Source organism: Schistocerca cancellata, chromosome 5 (assembly GCF_023864275.1).
Source record: "Schistocerca cancellata isolate TAMUIC-IGC-003103 chromosome 5, iqSchCanc2.1, whole genome shotgun sequence".
In the NCBI taxonomy this organism is placed as follows: Eukaryota; Metazoa; Arthropoda; class Insecta; order Orthoptera; family Acrididae; genus Schistocerca; species Schistocerca cancellata.
In genome coordinates this window covers 70,852,747-70,876,944 of record NC_064630.1, presented here as the reverse complement: position 1 = coordinate 70,876,944, position 24,198 = coordinate 70,852,747, and the positions used below count along the sequence as shown (strand labels likewise).

General features: G+C 40.5%; 1 protein-coding gene across 1 annotated transcript in view; it reads right to left on the bottom strand.

The window, feature by feature from the left end:
* Positions 1-24,198, bottom strand: part of LOC126187866 (atrial natriuretic peptide receptor 1-like) — a 1,317,386-nt gene that overhangs the window by 11,836 nt on the left and 1,281,352 nt on the right. Inside the window, exons 16-20 of the mRNA XM_049929189.1 lie at positions 23,875-23,998; positions 22,620-22,688; positions 15,664-15,838; positions 3,066-3,164; positions 78-169 (exon numbers count right to left, since the gene is read on the bottom strand). Coding sequence (XP_049785146.1) covers positions 78-169; positions 3,066-3,164; positions 15,664-15,838; positions 22,620-22,688; positions 23,875-23,998 — 559 coding nt within the window. The remainder of the gene's footprint in view (positions 1-77; positions 170-3,065; positions 3,165-15,663; positions 15,839-22,619; positions 22,689-23,874; positions 23,999-24,198) is intronic.

The following is a 24,198-nucleotide window of genomic DNA, read 5'->3' as shown; positions in this document are numbered from 1 at the left end:
AGTGTCAAGAGCAATATGAGTAATTAATTTTATATCCCTTGTTCGCCAGGTAAATAACTTTGGACTGCGGTGCTTACCTTCATTTCCACTTCGCCCCTGAGTTCCAACTCGAACGTCTCGAACGTGTCCAGTACTGCCTTAGTCTTTGGACTAACGTGTATCTTTAGGGCTGAAACAAAGAAAGGAACATGAATGAGTGACTCATAATTCGAATTACTTAATTAAAAACATATGGATATTCACCACAAAATGACAGACTTCCTGACACTGTAAAAAGTAGATATTTTCGTAGTCTCTGTCAATGAATCTCATGGCATTTGTTGTTATCATCATTTAAATCAAAAAGTGGTCAGAAGACTGACTATTAGCAAATCCTGCACCTCCAGGCTCCTAATGCACCTGTAAGATTTGGAAGTCTTTGCCGTCACTAAACTGGTAGCCAACGTTTACCCTGATCGAAAACGCCGTCGACCCCTTCAACGTTACACAAACTAAAGTGATGGATGGAGGTGCGGTACGTCTTTAATGCGCTGCAGTGTTATGTTTCTATAAGGCGATTCCTGCTGCATAACCTGTATAATCATTATTTGTTCACATCATTTTGCAAAGACGTTTTATTCAAAGTTATTGATGGTGTTTACGAAAAGTCCAAATATCAGTTTTTCACTCATTCAGTCTCACCTCTCCTTTAGATTCTTTTATTAAAATTCTGAGCTGAGCATACGTATGACATATTGCAAATATTTTATGAGTCAGCGAGTTCAGTTTTATCTTGAGCAGCACAAGTAGAAACGTCGTGACATGGAAACGAAAAACATTCAACTAAATAGTAATTTTTCTTATGATACTCAGCAGTGACTATGGTACGGGGAAACAAATGTGAAATACTGAATCTTTCAAGGTGTCAGATTACAGAAATTTATGAGCCTTCATGGATCCATTTTAACAGTACTGAGAGGGCTTGTCATTCTAACTGGGATAAAGAGAGAATTAAGTGGTAGCAATGAATAATTATTGGCTCTTAACAGATTGAATACACTGGGGTGAGGGAATTTAAATCATTGTTCCACAAGGCTGAATGTAGGGATTCGTTGAGATTTCAGCAAGCGTTCCAGCAACTGCTTTTCTTGGAAATATGTGAGGCTGCACAATTCCACTGTCCCAAAAAAACCGTTGTTACATAAATATGTCTGGGACTGCTACAATCTGAAACCAATGTATGCATTGCCAAATGTGTGCCGCAGTTACAGGGGACACTTTGTATGTTAAACATCTGCAACCTGCTGCTTATTGTCGGAAATGAGACCATATGTCATAATACCAACCCTGTCCATAATAATACTGGTTCTTTGGCAACCCAAAACTTAGACACGGCTAAATGGTTCGTACATACTCATCGAGAGAACACCGTAAGGAAGAAGTTGAAGTAATACAAGCTGTCATGAAGGATAACCAGTAGACAACGATGTATAAAAGTGATGAGAAGTTGCAGAAATCTAATTATGTGGAAATGTAAAAATAAAAGAGAACACATTGAAGGTATGATTTCATAATCAAGTGGTAGTAACATTACATGAATGGAAAGGATATAGGACACTCAACTAACTACGAGTAGACAAGATTCATATACGAGCTGAGAGTCGATATTACTAGTGTGGCTGTAGTAGTAAAAGTGGGATTTTTTTTTCAAATTTTTGTTCAGTGGGGTTTTGAGAACTATGAACGTAAGCAAATATCAACGTAAAATTTTTCTCCTATTGCTCGTTAATCATTACAGTCTTCACTGAAGACGATTAACATGTTCCCCCAAGTAACAGTATTGGTGAGCCATAAAACCATTTTTTACGCAAAGAAGAATGTTGTACATCAAAATTCAACATTGTAGTAAGTTCACATCTGTGTGTACTGGTTTCAGACTCTAAATATTCTTTTGTCTCCTTGCTTCTCTTTCTCGAAACCATGCACTGGACAGGGTATAATTCCTAAAATTATAGTGTAATGCGCTCACTCGCTGAGGATAACTAAAGTTGAACGCGGTGTCTGACGGTAATCTCTTTACATAAAAGGAAATGTCATGACTAACTTTTCATGGAGAAGCCCCAAACTTAGGACAGATACCTAAAATTTGCAGGTGGTGTTGACGTTATATGGTAGGCATTCTTTGAAAATGTTTCTTTCGAAATTCCACCCCATAAGGTGGCGAAATAGAGGCTGAAAGGTTTTTTTGAAAATATGTCGGTATTAAGGCAATTTTGAAGCTAGAACTAAGGAAACTGGTATTTGATTTCCTGGTCAGACATAACAAGCACGTGTTTCAGTGTTTCTAAAAATTCAACACATAATGGGGTGAAATAGTGAGTGAAAAATTTTTATAAAAATAAAACATTAGTAAAGCACTACTAAACCATTTGTAAGCTACATATATATGGGAATAGTATTTGACTAGTCAGTTAGAAATAAAAAATAGGTGTTTGAGTGTTTTTGGAAATTAAAACCCCTAAGGGGGTGAAACAGGGGATAAAAACTTTCATAAAAAATCTCATAATGGAATCATTTTGAAAGGTAAATCTGTGAAAATTCCTATTTTTGGAAATTATACCCGCAAAGATATGATACAGGACATGAAAATTTTTATGAAAATATTTCGTTATCTTGAAACATTTCAAAGCTTAATCTATAAATATTTCTATTTGACTTCTCGGTTAGAACTACAGAAAAAGTGGTAAGTGAAGAACTGAAAATACTGGATTAAAAAAAATCTGACATTAGCTACCAGAATCGCTTTTTGGGCAGAAGTATATTCGGAAAAGACCACGATTCTGTGCTCTTAAATAGAGCGAAAAATTTAGAAAATGTTTTAATTTGTAAATTAGGTCAAAGAAAGCTATTTAACTGTTTGCTCAGTGTGCAGATTTACACGTGAGGGATGGGTATAAAACATATAATTTCGATTAAAGGAAAACAAAAAAGCAGAAAACTGTGTAGACTATACAGGCCAGGCGAGGGAACCAGTGGGCGCTAGGCTGGTTCAATACATTACTTGTGAACAGTCGGGTGGTACTCACGCAGGCCGTTGGACTCCATGCGGGAGGCGGTGTTGACGGTGTCCCCGAAGAGGCAGTAGCGGGGCATCTTGTGGCCCACCACGCCCGCCACGCACGGACCTGCAACAAGGCGCACGACGTCAGCGCTGCACGACCAGTGTAAGTTGCAACACGAGGGTACCTTTCAACTTTGTGCAAAATACATAAAAAACGTTTCTGATTCAGTCCCATTTATTTTTTCTCAAACTAGTCTCCTTTAAAATGTACACACTTTTGCATGTGATCAGTCTAGCCCTGTAAACATTTCCTCCATTCTGATAGTGGCACCCTAAGACTATGATCTTCGAATGGGACGAAAGATACTGGAGGTGAAGACAATCGCTGTCCATGCATTATTTTTGTTTAACGTAAAGGAACAAAGAGAAGCCGTTGAGAGATACATGAAATGAATTCGGGCAATGAGATGGTTTTCTCTGTCAAACAATGAATTATTTCAGGTGTTGCGTGGCAGCTGGCACTCTCATGACGTAGAATAATCGGACGTTTGTCTTTGTTTCTTGCTTCTGATTAATGGTGCCAAATAAGCAGAGAGCCTACAATTAATGACAGAGATCTATGAACTTACTGATAAAGTCACTACTCTCTACGAGAAACACACTCCTGTACGTCCAATCATTGTGAGAAACCTGCTGTTCGTTGGTTGACAACTGAATTGCGTCAAACGACGAAGAACAGACATTTCGAGGCAAATCCGAAACTTGAACGTTAGGACCAATACAGAAAGCTGCGAAACGGGTTAAACCCATGAGTTTCTAGTGCCTAAATTAGGCGCTCTCGAAACTTAGGGCGCAGCGATACGACCCTATGGAAGAATCTCCGTTGGTTCGTCGGTTGGTTAATCTCATGGGTAGAACACATCCGACTACATGGAAAAGAAACGTAGTCTGACCCATCCCTAAGATCGAGAAGCCGAAATCGCCATGTGATTACATGGCAATCAACATAATTCCCCTGCATCCAAAGCCCTGGAATGTATTGTCCGCGATCAAATTGCTGGGCGCTTATGCAAATTCTATGTATATGACAGATGTCAATCCAGACTTTATGAACACCACAGCACAAACACGGCATTAATTACAGCAAGTGATGACCTGATATACGCCAGGGATAATCATGATGTCACGATATAGATGCTACTAGATTTCACCAAAGGTTTTGATACTGCCGACTTTGACATACTGCTCAGACAAATGAGACGGCTACTTATTTTCAGACCAAAGACCTTGTAAAAAATAACTAGACTCACTGATGGCGCTGCAGTCGCGGGATAATTTGAACCTTCGGCTGGACGCCATTATAGTGGTTGTAGTCTGATGTGTTGTGTAGTATTGTTGTTTATGAAGACCCAGATTCAACGTTATATATTTGTTGGGGCGTACATACAGTATTCGTTACTCGTAATTCTACTGTCTGTACTTTCCAATCAAAAAAGTACAATGGTGAAGAGTTGTCCAAAAATGGTTCAAATGGCTCTGAGCACTATGGGACTCAACTGCTGAGGTCATTAGTCCCCTAGAACTTAGAACTAGCTAAACCTAACTAACCTAAGGACATCACAAACATCCATGCCCGAGGCAGGATTCGAACCTGCGACCGTAACGGTCTTGCGGTTCCAGACTGCAGCCCCTTTAACCGCACGGCCACTTCGGCCGGCGGTGAAGAGTTGTGCAGCGATTAATTGTACAAATAAATTCGAGAAAGGAACGAATATTACATTTCACAGGTATGCGAATATTTCAAGTTGTTTTGTATGTCAGTGCACTTGCTTAATAAATGTTTTTGTAACACGGTATTAGCATAATGTCTGTGCATCGGCTGTCAGGAGGCAAGATTTCCGACCGACAGAATACCATTTTATATGTTCTGATCATTTTGAAGAAAGTTGGCTGATCGATAGTGTTTTCATGGTCTAGGTTAGGCTGAAACTTGATAATTTGGCCTTGAGTTGCCAAAGCACTGTAACATATATAACGCACTTCTCGTCATAAAATCTAAAGCAAGGTAGAGTAAGAAAATATCTATTAATATAGTGGATAAATCTTCGAGTATTTTGATGCATTTTGCGTACATCTCTCGTAAATGAACTACGAAAAATGCTAGGGGTCCAGTACATAAATTTTAGCTACGGCAGATTCCATGTAGTACGTAAGATAAATTCATAAACAGTGACTAGTTGCTGTTTGTTCATAAATTAAAAAGTATGTTGTAGTAACGTATTTAAATGAGGCATTATGTTTGCGACCTAATCCAAGGGAAGGCATTTTATTACCAAAAGCGATGTATAAACATTCGAACTCCGCGCGTCAGTTTACCACTCTAATGGCCGCCGGCCAGCTATTCAATTTGTTCACTCTTCACAGTCGACCACTCGTGCGGTTGTGGGGGCCTGTTTCAGACAGACAGCAGTATTTCGTCCGCGGGAATCAAAAGAAGTCCTGGAGGCGTGTCCTCTCATCACTGCTACAGGGATCAGTCGTAGGCCGAGTTTCCTTTTTAGGGTTCCGCATTTAGTGTGGGCACGAAAGAACTAACGATCAAGTGTGAACACAATTTATTTGACTAAAACGCCTTCTTTGCGCCCAATAATTACTAAACTGAAGAACAACAAGAAACACAGTAATTCTTGTGGTGACAAAAGCCAGATAAAAGTTACAAGACAATGAAAAGAAATAATAACAAAGAGAATACCACGCTTCACAATTCCAAAATGGCGTTGCCCCCAAGAAGATACAAAATTCTACAGAAAGTTACGGCGAGTGTCTAATGGGCTATAGCCGGCATAGATATTGGCCGGAGCTGTCGTAGCTATAGGTACATACTGTCTGTCTCACTCTGCTAACGTGCTTATAACATCGATACTGTGGAGTGCTACACTTAGTCACATTATTTGCAATTGCTGGATATCTGTCACATGGAATTTCACGAAGTAGTGCCGTGTCTATGCTGAAGACTTGTTGATGTTTATATTCACTGGCGAGTTTTTGAAATGAGCTCGTGAAGGGAAGTCGGCAGCCCACCTTGCTTGTCTGTTGTGCGGGCCGTCTACCTGGTAAGGGTCCGCTATGACACTGCACATCAATCGGTAGAAACGGAACCCTTACAGGATCACTTCGCTTCCCTCTGTCGGTCTGTCGGACTGTTAAGAATTCTTTTTCTCAGAAACAAGTAGACATATCAAGTTAAAATTTACGTCTAAAGTTAAGGGCATTAGACACTAAGCGGTGTAGTAAACATCAGCTTGTAACGCAGTGCGAGCAAAAGATACAGCCATTTATTTCACATATTTTGATATTTGCAAACTAACTCACCCAAACCTATAGGGCCCTCCTCGTTGGCCAATAGTCATGAAATCGGGCAAATTTATCTGTAAGTCTCGGATGGCAATTCTTCTTACGTTCTACTAAACTTAACAAGTGTTAATGCTTATTTTCTCGGTACCAATACAAACTAGCCCACAACTACAAGAATTTTATACACATCCTGTGTAGCCAATGGATGCCGTTCATCTTTTGCAATTCTTAAATATTCTTTTGTCTACGTGCCCTTTAAACCCCTCAAGGGCACTGGGTAAAGTTTTTTAAAACTCGAGTGTGGCAGTTACCTACTGAGGCCTTTTATGTATTTGAACGAAGCACTGTTTTACATAGGGGATAAGCGCAGTGTTCTTAAAATATTGAAAACGGCGTTCGCCTACTAAGAGATTTACATGTACGACAGCCTATATGTTCAACTCTGTTGCGCCAACCAATCTGAAGATGCCTTAAACAAGGCGAAACTTTTTTTTGACAAAATATAAAATAATAAAGCCTTATTGGGAACGGAGACTGTTTATCTCTTCAAAACACTTATCACTGGTTGCTTTATCATCCCGCCATGAACTGGAAATAGTTACATATGGTTGAACCATGAAACTGTAACGACACATTTGCATATTCAATGGGATGAGAAAGAGGACTGTGGGTTTTCGTCTTACTTTAAGCTCGTCCATTTCTGTGTTTAACCGCCCCTTTGCACTCCACAGCCGAGAGACATGTCGTGTAATTGTCAGCTGGCTGCACGAAGAGAGTCCAGTTGAGGACTCTGCTGGTATCCGGTTGTAGCTAATAGCTCCTCAGTCCGACGTATCATTTGTATATTTCTTTACACTTGTGTTTCTGATACGAATTAAAAAAAGAAACAAAACATTCTCTTTCTAATTTTTGCGCATTTCCTTACACCAGTCGACACGAGAGTGTTTCTGAGATTTGGTCATCAGCCATCGGGAATAGACGCTTTTCGCAGCTAAACCCTCATACAAAATCGAGTGTAGTGAAGCCTTTCGTGCGTCTAAGGACGAATCTACCTCGTGGTAAGGCACATACCAATCCTCTTCAATCAAGTTACGCGCAGCGCGCTGATTCCTAGAATAACTATCGAGTTTGGTAAAATTTATCGTTGAAGCACAACCCACAGAAATTCTATAAACCAGTTGCATACAGTCTTGCTTCTAAAGTTAAATGATTACCAAACAAAGAACAAAGTGATTATGTACCTCGTTGCCGGGGTAAGTAATTGCGAAACTAGTAAAAAAAATCATCCTACAAATACGTCCCCGTGAAATTTGCGGATTTTCACCATACTTTTCCGTTACACGCAGTCTTTAAGCAAATGTTTTGGCTAATTTCTGAGCTGCCATTGTTCCTAACAGTAACAAATGATAAATTTTGAAATACCAGTAATGTTACGTCTCACAGGGGAACGATCAGATATGAACATGTGGAAACCTGCCCTGACATTTTTTACTACATGAAGAATATACCAAAAAAAAAAGAACTGTAAAAATTTTTTGCTGCAAAGACACAATGAAATTTTTTGTTGAAAATTGACAAATTCGTAGCCCGTCAGGCAATGGAGAAATATGCAGTCACACACACTATCTGATCAAAAGTATCTAGACAAATGTAAATTGTCATTAACATGAGGTGAATCCACCCTCCGCCATCATGACTCGTTGAATTCTGCTGGGGATACTTTCAAGGAGGTGTCTGCATGACTGTAGCAGACCATTCATCTTCAAGAGCCAAAACCAGAGAACAAAGTGATGCCACACAATGGGACCTGGAGCGAAGTCGACGTTCTAACTCAACCCAAAGGTCTTTCATTGGGTTGACGTCGGTCGGGATTCTGGGCAGATTAGTCCGTTCCAGGAAGTTATTGTCCACAAGACATTGCTTCACAGGTGATGCTTTGTAACTGGGTGCACTGTCATGTTGATACAGTCATTGTCCCCAAACTGTTTCTCTACTGCACGCAGTACACAATGTTGTAAATGAGTTCGTATCCCGCGGGACTGCTTCGGTCGCCGGTTCGAATCCTGCCTCGGGCATGGATGTGTGTGATGTACTTAGGTTAGTTAGGTTTAAGTAGTTCTAAGTTCTAGGGGACTGATGACCACAGATGTTAAGTCCCATAGTGCTCAGAGCCATTTGAACCATTTTTTTGAGTTCGTATCCTGGTTCAAGTACAGTTTCCTTAAGTTGGACAAGGGGACCACACCCTAATAACGATAAGGACTCCCGTATCGTAACACAACCATTTACGTTCTTCACTGTTGGCACTGCCTTTGTTGATAGGTAAATTTCTCCAGGCCTTCACGTAACCCAGCTGGCACATCCCTCAGCGTTTCACACGGTACAGAGTGATTCAGCATTCTAATTCACCTTTTTCCAGTCATCCATTGGCCAATGGCATATCGCTTTACACCCCCTCAAGCGTCGCTTAGAAATGACTATACGAATACGTCACTTATGAGGATCGACTGGACCATTGTTCCTCATTCTTTTTAACTCTCTGCGCAGTGTCACTGTGTTTAGAGCTCTGCTGGTAACACTTTTGAACTCACGAGTGACTCCTTTACAGTGACCCCTCTGCTCGTCTTGACGATTCCTGTTCGTCAGTACACGAGTTTCCTGGGTCTACCTGTGCTTGTTCCTTCTCGTTTCCACTTCACAACCACATCGCCAGCAGTCGAGTTTGACTGATTTAGAAGGGCTGAAATGTCCCTGATTGAAAGGTTATTGAGTTGATTTCCAGTGACTGATCCACGTTCGATGTCACTGAACTCCCCTGACCAAACCACTGGGCCACTGCGTTTCTACTACTAATCTACTGACAACGCAACTTTACCAGTCTCCTTTATAGTGGCGGATCCGCCTCTCATGACATCTAGTTGTCAATTCCGCATTACAAGGGCATCACCGGACACTTTTGAGTGGATGGTGTATCCTAGGTTGTCGGCGCATCCGTAAGCAGACAGTACGACACACCCAGATTGTAATTCGTAAACGATCTTCAGTTTTCTTTGATAATTTCGCTCACACCATCTTTTTTCATTTACTACTCGCTCTAATTTCCAAACCGTTTAATATCTGGAATCATTAACAGTCGCTTTTGCTGTATAGAGACAAAACTAAATTGATATTCATTGCATTTGCTTCGTTCATTATATGGGGTGGGGAAGGCATGGTGCTCTCAGTAGAGATGAAGTGGCAGCAGGTGGGCCTACTGGGAATGCTCAGTAACTTCGAACTAGGACCAGTGACCTGGGTAACAAACCCTTAAGGGCCATTTCATCTCTTCTAAAGCTGCCCAGGTCGACTGCTAGTTTTCGGAATGTGAACTGGAAGTGCGGAGGAACAACCACTGTTGGACCAAGACCAGGCCGATTTTATGTACTGATATACAAGGTGAAGGAGGATTGTCTTATTTTTAATGACGGTTTTCAGGAAGTTTTGACCATTAATGTGAATCAAGTTGTAAATTTGATAAATGTACTCAACCTACTTAGTACCGATGTAACCACATTCCTGTCTGTTCCTGATACCACAGTCGTTGGTCAGAGAGGTTACTTCGTTTGAAGAGAGTAATAGTCAGTGTGTCAGACAGTCTGGCAATGTAGTTGGTTTGAAAAGGATGCATGCTGGTCTGGCGTGTAGTGCGCAGTGCATTATTTAAAAAGGGTATTATAACAATATGTTTTGGTGAACAATATTGAGTAAGTGGAATTGTATCAATGGAGCAATTACGTAACCCAACGTATAAGGTAATCCAGTTTCTTTTGTATTTGTAATTGTGTAGTTTCTTATTATTAGAACATTGCGTATGATTGAAGTTGGTGCAGAAATTTTGTAATGCAATATTCGTTATTGTCTTTTAATAAAAACAAGTGTCAAGGAACGTAATTGTACACAGGTAAATTATTAAGAAATATTTTACTAACGTTTTATGAGAGAATGTACTGTTATTAGGATTTATGAAGCAAGTTATACTTGGAGTCTTTGTTCTCATTTATCATTTGTTACATTTAGTCCTCATTTTCCATTCTTTATCATTATGAATGTGTTTGTATAGTCGGATTGCACATGGCGATCTGTGTGCTGCAGAAGCATTCTTTTTGTAAAAAGTGATAAGACACTATCTTGGATTTACATCGGAAGTACAGTAAATGAAATCGGATTTTTGACAGTTACCTTAATAGTTACAAGTTGCAGAGCCGACAAGCGTTCCTTTCTCAAAGGTAGGTTAACAAATTTAATTATCATCAAAATTAATGTCCATTGTAAGACACAGTGATTGTCAGGTTGTTACTTGTGGATAATATTATATTACGTCAGAGGCACAATACCAGTAGAACATCTGAATAAAGTGCTACCTTGTGAGTTTTCAAGCAGTTTTATCAGAAAGTCAGATGAGCTAAATTTAGATTCATTTGCTGTGTAATTAAATTAACAGTTCTGGTACAGTTATTGTTTACAAGACTAAAGATAAAGATTAACAATATTCACGGCCAACACGTTAATCTGATTCATTTGTTTCGCAGTCAAATAACATATGTAAATTTCATTGTAAACAAATTGCTCTCTCGCAGGCGAATTTATTTGATGTAATGGCTAGCCTGGATTTCCTATCGCATAGTGTATGCTTCACATTCTTCGTTCAATATTCAGTATTAACACATTTCCGATGCTGCACTGAGATTTACATGTATCAGTGACAAAATAAGTTATACATTTTTCAATACTAACCAGACACAAATGCGAGTTTAGAATTTTACCATGAAACTTTCAAACGTGTTTCCATAATTGAGGAGACGATGGCTAAATACAGCAGGAATCCATGGAAAGAACCATCCGTGTTCCGTGACTTCCAAAGTAATACCAACAGTCTAGCGAGCACAATGACTGTGCGTAGGGAGTGAAAAAGAATGGGGCAGGATGGTAGAGACCTCTTCATAACATTCAGACAACTCATAGAAGGTATATGCAGAAGATTTCATCACAATGGTGAAGTGCAGATAAATACCATTTTACTTTCCATAAATAGGCGTCTGCATACTTTGGTCATATACTTACTGTACATGCCAAATAAAGGCACCTGTCTTTATACAGATTCCAGACTTTCATAATAATGTGGAATCCAGTTAACGCCCTAAGTCTTGCACAGATGAAGTACGAATAATGTTATCCACAATCGAATTCCCCACTTCTTGAGAAGCTCTAGATATGTGTTATTTATTAGTTCATTTCTTCGATATTCCTTAAAACGATACTGATAGCTTTAAACTGAGGAGTCATTAGAAGAAGTAGTAAATAACTCCGACGATTCCGTGAATTGTGCTTCTAACGATAATAGTTGTACTAATAAGAGCTTGCAACAAGAATGCATGTCTTTGCCGAAAGATCATGTAAACTATAATAGCCTTTAGCGACAAGGAAATGGCTGTGAAATATTTTTTAAGTGAAGAAAGAAGAAAAAACTTGAGGTTAAACAATGTCCAAACCCTGTTATGTTCCGGGAAATCTCACAGGAATTATACACATGCTAATACATGAAATAACAAATATACGAAAAAATGAAACCCGTGACAATGTGAACGGAAAACTGTTCGAAAGATTTAGAACGAGTCGTGAGAGACAATGCGCCATTGCCGATGGAAGTTTACGAGACTGACCCTCTGAATCGTATATGAGATGAACGTTGCTGATTTCCTTGCTCTTTCGATGTGCTTAAGCAGATTCAAGAAATCATACAGAATAGAATGTTGAAAATTTTGAAAGACTATTTTATGTGACTCGCCAGGTTAGTCAAGAGCACTAATGCGCTGCTTCCTGGACTCGGGTAGGTGCGCCAGCCCCAGATCGAATCCGCCCAGCAGATTAACGACGACGGGCTGGTGTGCCGGCCAGCCTGGATGTGGTTTTCAGGCGGATTTTCACATCTCATTAGGTGAATACCGGTTTGGTCCCCAAGTCTCGCCTCACTTACATGACTCGCATACATCTGATACATGTTCTCGCTATTTCATGGTTTCCACTGGACACAGACAGCTGGGATAAACTAATTCTGTCCCGTGGGGATACGGTGTGGCGACAGCAAGTGCATCCGGCCACCCTCTGAAACTAGCCTTGCCAAATTCGATAGCAACAACCCAGACCTCGCAGTAGCTGGACCAGGATCCAGATACAGCGACTATTTTATGTACTTCACATACAGAGGTCAACTTATTATATGTCAGTACGATAGATAAATTTGTTGCTGATGTGAAGCTGAAATTTGCTGTTATCCCCACAACTTTTATGTTTATCGATGATCAATCATGCTTCGTGACAGAACCGCACTTTATCATTTTGAGGCGAGAGAAAAACATGAGTCGGTTGTGCAACTGATAAGTGTTATGAGACGTTCATATACAATAATGGAATGAACAAGTCTCTTACTGGTTCTGCAGCCTTATATCTGTCTTCAGGAAACTCAAGAAAATTAAAAGAAAAGATTGGTTAGCTGCAAATAGCTTGTAATCGACGTATTAAAGCTGGAAAAACAGAAAGGATGATTTTCAGAATTTCAATCAAAACATCTTACGAGATGCAGAAAATAATTCATTTCCTTTGGTGGACTCTTGGCCTGGACAAAAAGATGTATCTGCCTTTGATACAAACAAATATATGCTTGATATAATGCATGTTGATACAATGCATATGCCGCACAAATCAAGTAATGTGATTCACCCGCTCTATTAAAAATTTTACGACAGTGGAAAGAATTAGTGAGTAAATTATCAGACGATATAATTTCAGATAAATCTTTGCCATTTCTGGCTTATCAGCTTAACAGTAGTCTTAAACTTCAGTCATATGTGCACTATCACTCTGCATTGTAAGGTTTAGGAATATGATCTAGAAAGAATGTCTGGTGTGCTGCACAGTATCCAGAACAACGAGTGGGGAACATTTCTTACTACATCACACCTGTATCTGAATGAAACTAGTAATTACTGTGAAGTGCCTGAATGCACTACGTTTCCTTTTGTTAGGCGTGTTTCGTGCATGGAAAATGTTTGCTTTCATCATTCAGCAGTGCTATGCATTTTTGTGAAGGCCATAGGGTATACAGAAGGAACTGTTGTTGCATTGCAGGTAAGGTATACAAAATTCAAAAATTATTATCAGAACTATGCGACAGGATTTTTTTTAAATGATGTTTGCGTAAGAAAGATTCAATTTCAAGGATCTAAAATCTACATTAATAAAATCCATTTGTAATGTGACATCAAACGGTACCGTGGTATTTTCATTCCTCTCGAAATCTCCGTTGTAAGAATTACAGTGAAGCGGCAAAGAAACAGGTATAGGCATGCGAATGCAAATACAGAGATATATAAACAGGCAGAATAAGATGCAGCTGTCGGCAACGTCTATATAAGACACCAAATGTCTGGCGCAGTTCTTAGATCGGTTATTGCTGCTACAATGACAGGTTATCAAGATTTAAGCGAGTTAGAGAGTGGCGTTACAGTCGTCGCACGAGTGATGGAACACCATGTCCGAGGTAGCGATGAAGTGGGGAATTTCCCATACGACCATTTCACGAGTGTACCGTTAACATCAGGTATCTGGAAAACATCAAATCTCCGACATCTCTGCGGCCGGAGAAAGATCCTGCAAGAACGGGACCACCAATGACCGAAGAGAATCGTTCAACAATTCGCAAGTACAACCCTTCCGCCAATTGATGCAGAGTTCAGTGCTCGCCCGTCAACAAGTGTCAGCGTACGAACCATTTAATGAAACATCGTCGAAATGGGCTTTCGGAGCCGAAGGCCCACTCGTATACTCTTGGTGACTGCACTACATAAAGCTTTGCATCTCGGCTGGGCCTATCAACACCGACATTGGGCTGTTGATGACTGGAAACATGTTGCCTGGTCGGACGAGTCTCGTTTCAAATTGTGTCGAGTGGATGGACGTGACCGTATATGAAGACAACCTAATGAATTCAAGGACCCTGCATGTCAGCATGGGATTTTTCAAGCTGGTGCGAGTCTGGAATGGTATGGGGCGCTTGCAGTTGGAGTGATTTGGGAACCCTGATACGTCTAGATACGACTCTGACAGGTGAACGTACGTAAGCATCCTGTCTGATCACCTGCATATGTTTACGTCTACTGTGCTGGGCCTATCAACACCGAAATTGCACTGTTGATGAGTGGAAACATTTGGCCTGCTCGGACAAGTCTCGTTTCAAATTGTCACGAGCGCATGGACGATAACGCATATGAAGACAACCTTATGAATTCATGGATCCTGCATGTCAGCATGGGATTCTTCAAGTTGGTGCGAGTCTGGAATGGTATGGGGCGCTTGCAGTTTGAGTGATTTGGGAACTCTGATACGCCTAGATACGACTCTGCCAGGTGACACGTATGTAAGCATCCTGTCTGATCACCTGCATATGTTTATGTCCACTGTGCTTTCCGACGGTCTTGGGCAGTTCCAGTGACACCCCACATGTCCAGAATTGCTACAGAGAGGCTTTAGGAATACTCTTCTGAGTTTGAACTCTTCCACTGGCCACCAGACTCCCCAGAAACGAACATTATTTAGCATATCTGGGACACCTTGCAACGTGCTGTTCAGAACAAATCTTCACCCCCTCGTACTTTTACGGATTTATGGACAGCCCTGTAGGATTCAAGGTGGCAATTCCCTCCAGTACTGCTTCAGATATTTGTCGAGTCCATGCCACGTCGTGTTGCGGCTCTTGTGCGTGCTCAGGGGCCTACACGATATTAGGCAGGTGTACCAGTATCTTTGGCTCTTCATTGTATATCCGCAACAGTCTAGCTGGCGATATGAGCTGGAGGTTTTTAAAAAGAGTGACAATGGTGCAGGTGCATAAAATCTGTGCGTTAGCACTCAGGATTATTGCTCTAGATTCTCTCGTCACATCCGTTTCTTCTCATTCGTCGAGGCATGCGGTATGCAGGAATGACTCTGCAAACTGTTATTACAAGCTGATCTTCACGTAGAAAAAAATAAGTCACTTACACATTTTTGTTAAATGTGTCTTAGCAGATAAAACCTGGACAGTGTATTTCTTTCGACGTATTCCTCCTGTATAAAAAGTCACAGGGTAGGTTTCGACATGTGGGGTTGGATTGGGCCATTGTCTTCTCAGCCGCGCCACCTAACGGTCGTGAGTGGCGACGCACGTCACTGTTGTGTGTTGCTGGGTTGCCTACCTGTGTGGATGCCGATGCGCAGCTTGAGCTGGTCGTGCGGCCGGTGGCGGATGGTGAATCCCCGCACGGCCTGCAGCAGCGCCAGCGCCATGCGTGCCACCTCGCGGGCGTGCTGTGTACCGTTTCGCACCGGCAGCCCCGACACCACCATGTACGCGTCGCCGATCGTCTCAACCTGCAGGGAAACAAAACACCGTAGCAGTGAACTCGCGTCACTACACAGGGGAAAAGTTTCAACATTATCACCGTACTAGCATAGGTTGGCCGGACGTCCAGGTTGGCACACAACTGTCCTGGTGTCCAGAGAAAATCATTAGGGACACATAACTGTCCCGATTTCTAGCCGACAAACAAAATGAGAGCAATTATATTTCCCAATCAATTAAATATTCGTGCAAAACAAGTTTCGTACAAGTAGAACGTCACAGAAATATATATTTTCACAATACATACGCCTGTAGCATTTTGTTTAATTAGTCTTCTGCCTAAAGAGATATATTGAAAATAATATTAGCATTACCTACCCCTAACACTTTGTGGCCCTTGAGACAAGAAAAAACTAATCCAAAGGAGCTACAAAGGAGCATCACTTAGTTTAAACCATTTCCCTTAACACGACTGCAGCCATATGGAAGTTAATTTTGTGAAGAATGAGAGCGATGTGACGTGTGTTGGCAGTGCTTATTGTCATGAAAGCACACTTGCCTAACGGTCAAACGAAATCGTAAATTTTAATATGGAATGTATAATTTTTGTCTGATTACTGGTTAGTAATATTACACAGTTTTTAGGGTCAACAAACTGTACCTAAATACCTAGTAAGTGACTAAATATTGCAGGAATCATATCTAGGGTATTACAATAAAAAGTATGCATCAGTTTTTTCTTTCTGAAGAAAAGAATTTTATTTATGGGTAATGTACCTACATTTTCCTTATCAATTCACAAAGTGAAGACGCGTTCTTGACATGTGTTTTCAGTTGGTGCATCGTCATAGGCCTATTATTGATTTCAAAATTTCATCTCAATCGACAAAAAAAGTATGTGTAAGTGTAATAATGACGTTAAATATAAAGGATAAACAAAAGTGTCCCGGTTTTTTCTAATTGAGATCTGGTCAGCCTGTGCTACATAGCCGAAATGTCTGCTTTAGCCAATGCATTCTCATCACTTTATATCACACTGAATATTATTTGCGGATACTTTTAGAAGTACGGTGTGAAAAGCAAGCAGTACAAGGATGAAGGAAATTGACACTCGAGGAGGATCAGAATAGTGAAACCCACGTAAATCACTGAACAAGTCGTGCTTTATATTAGGGAACAAGTCGTTCTTTATACTAGTCTCGCAATATTGTATGGTAAATTGTTAACTAATGAACCGGCTGTTCCAAAAAGTAATGTACTCAAGAACAGTCTCACATTTTTGAAGGAACAGTTTGCTTAGTACATCACAGTTTGGGATCCAGAAGGGTTGCTCTCTGAGAATACTATTTAGACATTTACTCGTCAGATCTTACCAGCATTAAACATTAAAACATCGCCAGTTAGTATTTTCTGCGTCCTTTTGAAGGCGTTTGATTGTGCACGACATGTTACACTTTTAGCAAGATTCAGGTTTTATAGAACTGACGGCTTTACATACAACTGGTTTCAGCCATACTTAAAAAATAGTAATGTATAAAGTTGTGCTTAAAAATTGAGACAATATTGCAAGAATATAAAATTTTACTGACTGGGGAGAAAGCACAAAGGGAGTCCCACAGGGTTCAATTTCGGGTCCACACCAGTTCCACACATATGTAAAAAAGTCCTTCCATTCAGTTTTCAGCAAGCACCATTAGCACGTTTTGGAGACGATACTAGTGTTATAATAAATCCCATTAGAGTGAAAGCAACAGAAGGGATTGTTAATGATGTGTTTCAAAGAATTGTTAAATGGTTCCTGGAGAAGGGACTCTCCCTAAATTTTGAAAAAAAAAAAAAACAAAGAAATCGCAGTATATTCCGTGCTGTACAACAACTAGGTCATATTGACAACTGATGTAGCACATGAACAGGAGTCAGTAAACACTGTAGAATTCATCAAACTTTGGGTGTACATATGGATGAAAGCTTGAACTGGAAGAAGCGTGTTACTGAGTTCTGAGCTTTTCATTATTATGTTCTGCTATCTTAGCTCTTGATATAATTGCTATTCTTGGAAATAAATGAACTAGTCTCCTGACATAATGACTGGTCATATTTACACTCAGTAACGTCTCATGAAATATTTTTCTGGGGTAACTCACCACGTGGAAATAAAGTGCTCATTGCACACAAGCGAGCAGTAAGAATTAACAGCTGCTGTTCACCCGCAGACGTCACCAAGCTATGTCTTCAAGAAGTTGGCCATTTGAACTTCAACATCACAATATATATATTCACTAGTGAAATTCGTCATGAATAATCCATCATAATTTGAGAAGAAAATTTACGTCCATACCTACATAACTAGAGAGAAAAATGACATTTAGTACCCATCATCAAAGCTGTCAGTGGCTCAGAAAGGTGTTCAGTATGCTTCAACAGAGCATATTTGATCATTTGCCCAATCACATAAAATGTCTGAGATAGTAAATCAAAATTTAAATCTAACTTAAATCATTTCTGCTGCACAGATCCTTCTGTTGCTTGGACGAATTTCTACATAAGAACTGGTAGCACGTAAAATACGATGTTTTTAAGTGTAGCTGTATGAGCTGGACTGAAAAAGTGTCCATTAATGTTAACAATAATCATGTATACATATACTGTAAACTGACTTGGTCCACGCCGTATCAATAATAGATTCGTCAAATTCTATTTCATTTGTAAGTAACTGGCTGATTTTAATTAAGAAAACAATTAACCAGTTACTTCTTTTCTTGTGTAGCATGACCTGCTTCAGGAATTCATTCCAATTTTCAAGTGCTGTTGTAGTTTACATTAGAATAACACCACTGACCCATGTCAAAAGACCCGATTGTTCAAACAACCTAACTTTCATATGTACAACAATTTCAGACATCTGATTAGCTTGCAATTGAATCACTGTGTCAAACGTTTGTGTACTTAAATTACACTTAAAGTTAATTTCAACTTTCAAAGTGCTCTCATGATTAAGCACTAGATGGATATAATAAAGGTAATTTACTCTACGTTTTAAGAAACGCTAGATTTCCACTCATCTCATTGTTTATGAGGTCATATCTTCTGAACTATGAATCATAAAATGATATCATTTTGCACACTCGTTCAGTGGTATTTGCCGATAGAGTCTGAAAAATCTGTTGCGAATAGAGGTGGTAATAAAGAAGTAATAAATTAAAGTGTGCCTTATGATAATGCTACACTGCATGAACATCTAGAATGTGGTAAACGATAAGTTTTTTTTCATTATTTCGTCGGGTTTGTCACAGAGAAAAAGTTCTGATTTGTTTTTAAATTACGCCCAAAGTTAATTGAAAGTCGGTAGGTGTTCTCTTTCTCAAACACTGGATGAATATAAATCGAGAAATTTTCGCGCCGCGATTACTCTGTGTCAAGATGTATACACAGTTTCCTACTTTAAAACTTAACTTATTCAGTTAAACATTTAACGTAAGAGTGTACATGTTAATGAGTAGATTATTTGAGCAGCCTGAAGTTTCAAATTCGGCCAATAGTTCTATGAAGTATTCAAAAGCAAATTTTCGTAGCAACTCGAAACATCTCGTAACAATGGGTGGGTGTCCGAGTGACACCTTCTACCTTGCGAGTACATTCACCAGTTGGGTGCATTTGTTAGGCAGTGTGCAGTGAAACAGGATCTGCAACATTCGACAAGTGGAGTGGGTTTAGATGTCAGAATGTCTGAGAGAATCATCGGCAGGTAAATGATATTCCATATATCACGGACAAAAATTTGCTTTGTTGTGTGCTCTGGTGAAAAAGTATATCGGCCTAAAGGAAAGTCCTCAGAGACAAGCAGGATAGGTGACCTCGTTAAATGCTGATATTAAGCAAATGGGAGAGTTACTGTTTCAGTAATGGTTGGTTATGCACTGATTTATCACTGCAGATAAGAAGATTGTGCGTTACTTCGAACCACAGATAAAACAGTGATGAAGTGCTAGACGGAAGACAATAGTCATGAATAATACTAGGCGAAAAGGTAAAGGTAAGAGCAAAATAATAACAAACTAAAACTGCTCAAGTGCTTAGGAGCAACTGCATGAAAAGTACTTGCGGAATGGGCAATATTACAAAAGCAAACCTTTATCAGGAGATGTGTTCAGCCAACGGTAATCCTAAGGAATCTGAAGAACGAATTACTGGATCAGCCACCTCATTCATTAGATTTGATGATCTCCGACTTCTGCGTGTCCCAAGTCTGATGTAATTTGTGACTGTAAAACGATCTGACGCCAAACAGAGACTGTGTCAGAGATTAGATGTGTTTATTGTAAGACGTCTGAGACACTATTTCAGGGAAGTTGTACATCCTCTGGAAAGACTCTGGAAAATTAACTGAAAATAGGACTACATCGACAAATAAATTTGTTTTGGCCTAGAAAATATGGTCTTTCGGCTACAAAACATGAAATTTTGTCGTTTTTCTCGGAGTGTTTCGTTACGTGTCTCCGACAATTTAAGAAGTGTCAAATGTGTTAACCATATCGCATAAATGGCTGTAACCAGTGCTTGTGTGGAGTCGGGTTGAATTTGTGAAAGAGCATGGAATGAAAGGAAGGAAGAAAGAGGAGAAATCCGGTTTTGGCACATAACCATACCTGCTTGCTTGGCACCCGTTAGGCCGCTGAGTGTAGCTTCTCCGCCCGACAAGCGGATCACCATAAACAGTTTCACGCCCTCACTTCACGAGACACTGTATAATTGACCTAGGGCCTTGACGATTGTCTCCCAATCCAATGAAAGAATGTGTGACACCGACGTTTCCCCCCCCCCCACCCTCTTTCTGAAAATTTGTGGTACAAATTTATTCCTTCATACATTAGCAGTAGCGTAACGTAAAGCACTTGTATGAGCACGTTGCAAAGCAATGCAAGGTTTTACCTTTAAGCATTCAGCATGAGACAATGAAAGACGACGAGCGAAGTTCCAAATCAAAGCGGAAGCTTAACTACAAATTTGGCTTTCATGCAGTCTGGTGTGTGGGCAGTACAAAATATAATAGTAAAAAATCCTGAAAACTCTTTGTTTTTAGTTTCTACCAGTTTCATACAACAATAGTTAGTAAAATGAGTTATTAAAAGTGCATGAAAAGATCAAACATATCAGAAACGTATTTTTCTTACATTCTAGTCTTTCGTTTCATTCAAACAAATAATTATGTTCATACAATTCCAAGAGACGTTAAAACAGTGTTAACTGGGAAGTGGATATAAAAAGGAACAGCGAAATGACAAGATGCGCTTGGTAAAATTTTATAGCTAAATAAAGATGAAGCTTAAGGTTCTAACATGTCGCTAACGGCCTAATCATTATAGACGGAACAAAAGTTCCCAAAGAACCAGAATAGGCCCGTTATATGAGCCCCATTTCTCTCGAAAGAAAATATGGTGCAGTCATTGTTTTATGATATTAGGCGCTCGCATTTAGACGATAATAACTTATAAGGCTTATTCTGGTTTGACTGAGAGTCTTTCGTGACGTAAGTTGAAACAATATTACTGTCATGCATGTTTCACTTCTTACATAATAGGTCACTAAGGTAGATAAAAGCATAGGAAACCGTTTGTAAATGTTGGTTAAAATTATTTGCAAAATGCATCATTCTGTAACTATGAGTGCCTAAAGGCCCCAGGGCAGCGTAATAGGTCCTCTGCTTTTTACGATTTACATAAACGATCTTGTTGATGGTATTCACAGCGGCCTTAGACTGTTTGCCGATGATGCTGTAGTATACAGGAAAGCAGTATCACACGAAAGTTGTGAACAAATCAATGAGGATTCGCAGAAAATAAATGCGTGGTGTAATGACTGTCAGTTATCTCTCAATATTAGTAAGTGTAACCTACTGCGTATAACAAGGCGAAAATCCACATTAATGTACGAGTACAAAATAAATGATCAGTCTTTGAAAGCGGTAACATCCGTCAAGGATCTGGGTGTGAGTATTCGAAATGATCTCAAATGGAACGATCAGATTACACAAGTAACGGGTAAGACGAACTTTAGATTGCGGTTTATTGGTAGAATCCTGAAGCGATGCAGTCCTTCAACAAAGGAAATAGCTTACAATACGTTAGTTCGTCCAGTCTTAGAGTGTTGTTCGTCTGTATGGGACCCTAACCAGTTGGGTCTGATTCAAGAGATTGAGAAGGTCCAAAGAAGAGCGGCAAGATTCTTGACTGGTACATTCAGCCATCGCGAGAGCGTTACAAATCTCATAGAAAGTTTGAAATGGGACACACTTGCAGATAGACGACGCGCTAAACAGAAGGGGCTGCTCAGTAAATTCCGAAATCCAATCTTCACCGAGGATGTAGAACATATATTATTACCACCAACTTTCAAATCGCGTAATGATCATCATTCAAAGATAAGGGAAATAAGAGCTCGTACTGAGGAGTTCAGACAGTGGTTTTTCCCTCGCGCGATCCGAGAGTGGAACAGAGGGGGGGAAATATGACTTTGTGCGCGAATTGTGCCCTCCGCCAGACACCGCTTGGTGGCTAGCGGAGTATATATGTAGATGTAGATGAAAGGAGCGTACCGATAGCCTATATTACAACGATCACAATCCGACAATTACAAACAACTGTCGCTTTCAGTCCATTCCTAGCAATGTCTTTCCTCACACGGTAATGAAATTAGGTCCAGATGTGTGTTTTCGTTTTATTACTGGAAACAAACTGCTCCACTCCGGTACAATTTTTCTCGAACCTTTAGTACTTATCCAATTATTCTGTGGTGCGAGTGTGAGTTACTTACTTTGTAGACATCGAAGTTTCCGACGATGGAATCGAAGCAGCTGTAGAGGTCGTTCAGTAAGTCCACAACCTGAAAGCAGACGTATCGTAAAACGGGCAACTCTGGTAACATAATATACCGTAACATTATGTTAAACTAAACCTACAGTATATTTTATACACAAGGTGTAATAAGTATAACCGCAGATATTTCTGTCGGTGAGTGAAAGCGGTGTTCTGAACAACATTACATTAATATTTACTTCATTTGTAGATCAATAATTGTAGGTATTACAAGTCGTGTGCGGTGAGAAGTACATCCGCGTGCATGTAACAAGAACAAGCCATTAATGCTCATCTTGCCCTGGGTGGTAGGTCAGGTGTTGAAGTGTGGATGTGTGCATCCAGTATGGTTGGTCTATAGTAACAGACATAGCCCACATAGTGGAGTTGTTACTACTGAGGAGAAAATATCAAGTAATAAACTATGTGATGTGTTTGTGGGAAGATTACCTGACGCGGAGAAAAAAAACAACATAATGATTATAAACACATTAAGGTATCATGGCCGGCCCTGTTGGCCGTGTGGTCTAACGCACGGCTTTCCGGGCGGGAAGGAGCGCCTGGTCCCCGGCACGAATCCGCCCGGCGGAATTGTGTCAAGATCCGGTGAACCGGCCAGTCTGTGGATGGTTTTTAGGAGGTTTTCCATCTGCCTTGGCGAATGCTGGGCTGGTTCCCCTTATTCCGCCTCAGTTACACTATGTCGGCGATTGCTGCGCCAACAAGTTCTCCACGTACGCGTACACCACCATTACTCTACCACGCAAACATAGGGGTTACATTCGTCTGGTGTGAGACGTTCCCTGAGGGGTCCACCGGGGGCCGAACCGCACAATAGCCCTGGGTTCGGTGTGGGGCAGTGGAGGGGTGAAGTGGACTGCGGTAGTCGTCATGGGGTTGTGGACCACTGCGGCTGCGGCGGGGACGGAGCCTCTCCGTCGTTTCTACGTCCCTGGATAACATACACCACACATACAAGGCATCATGCTTAAAAACATCTGCGCTACCCGTTACACCTTGCATACCTTTTTGTTGTCTTTATAAGTGCAGGGCGAAGTTACTCTCAGGAGAGATACCCGACTACAAATCAATTTCCATCCTCCTACTCAGGGTTAATGGTGACACAGCTTTGCTAACAATACGTTGTGATGAGGTCAGTACAGTAGGCCAGCGTTCCGCTTAGACTGGGGCACTTGAGGCAGTCAGTTACCTACCTGCATAGGAGTGCTCTCAGCGGAGAGGGCGGTGAAGCCGACGATGTCGCTGAAGTAGATGGTGACGCTGTCGTACGTCTCCGCTATCACAGCCTGACCCATTATCAGCTGGCTTGCGACAGACCTGAAACGAAACAGACTGTAATATAAGTGATGCCTTATCGGCGAGTAAATGCTACACCAAAACTGTTCCAGGAAAACTAGCGTTTTCTGCGTACTTCCTTTGCTGGAGAATGCTCCACGCAGCATTCGTAGGACAATGCACAGGTCCTTAAGGGTAAATAAATATTTGTACGCAGCACTGTAAGCCACATTCATGGAATA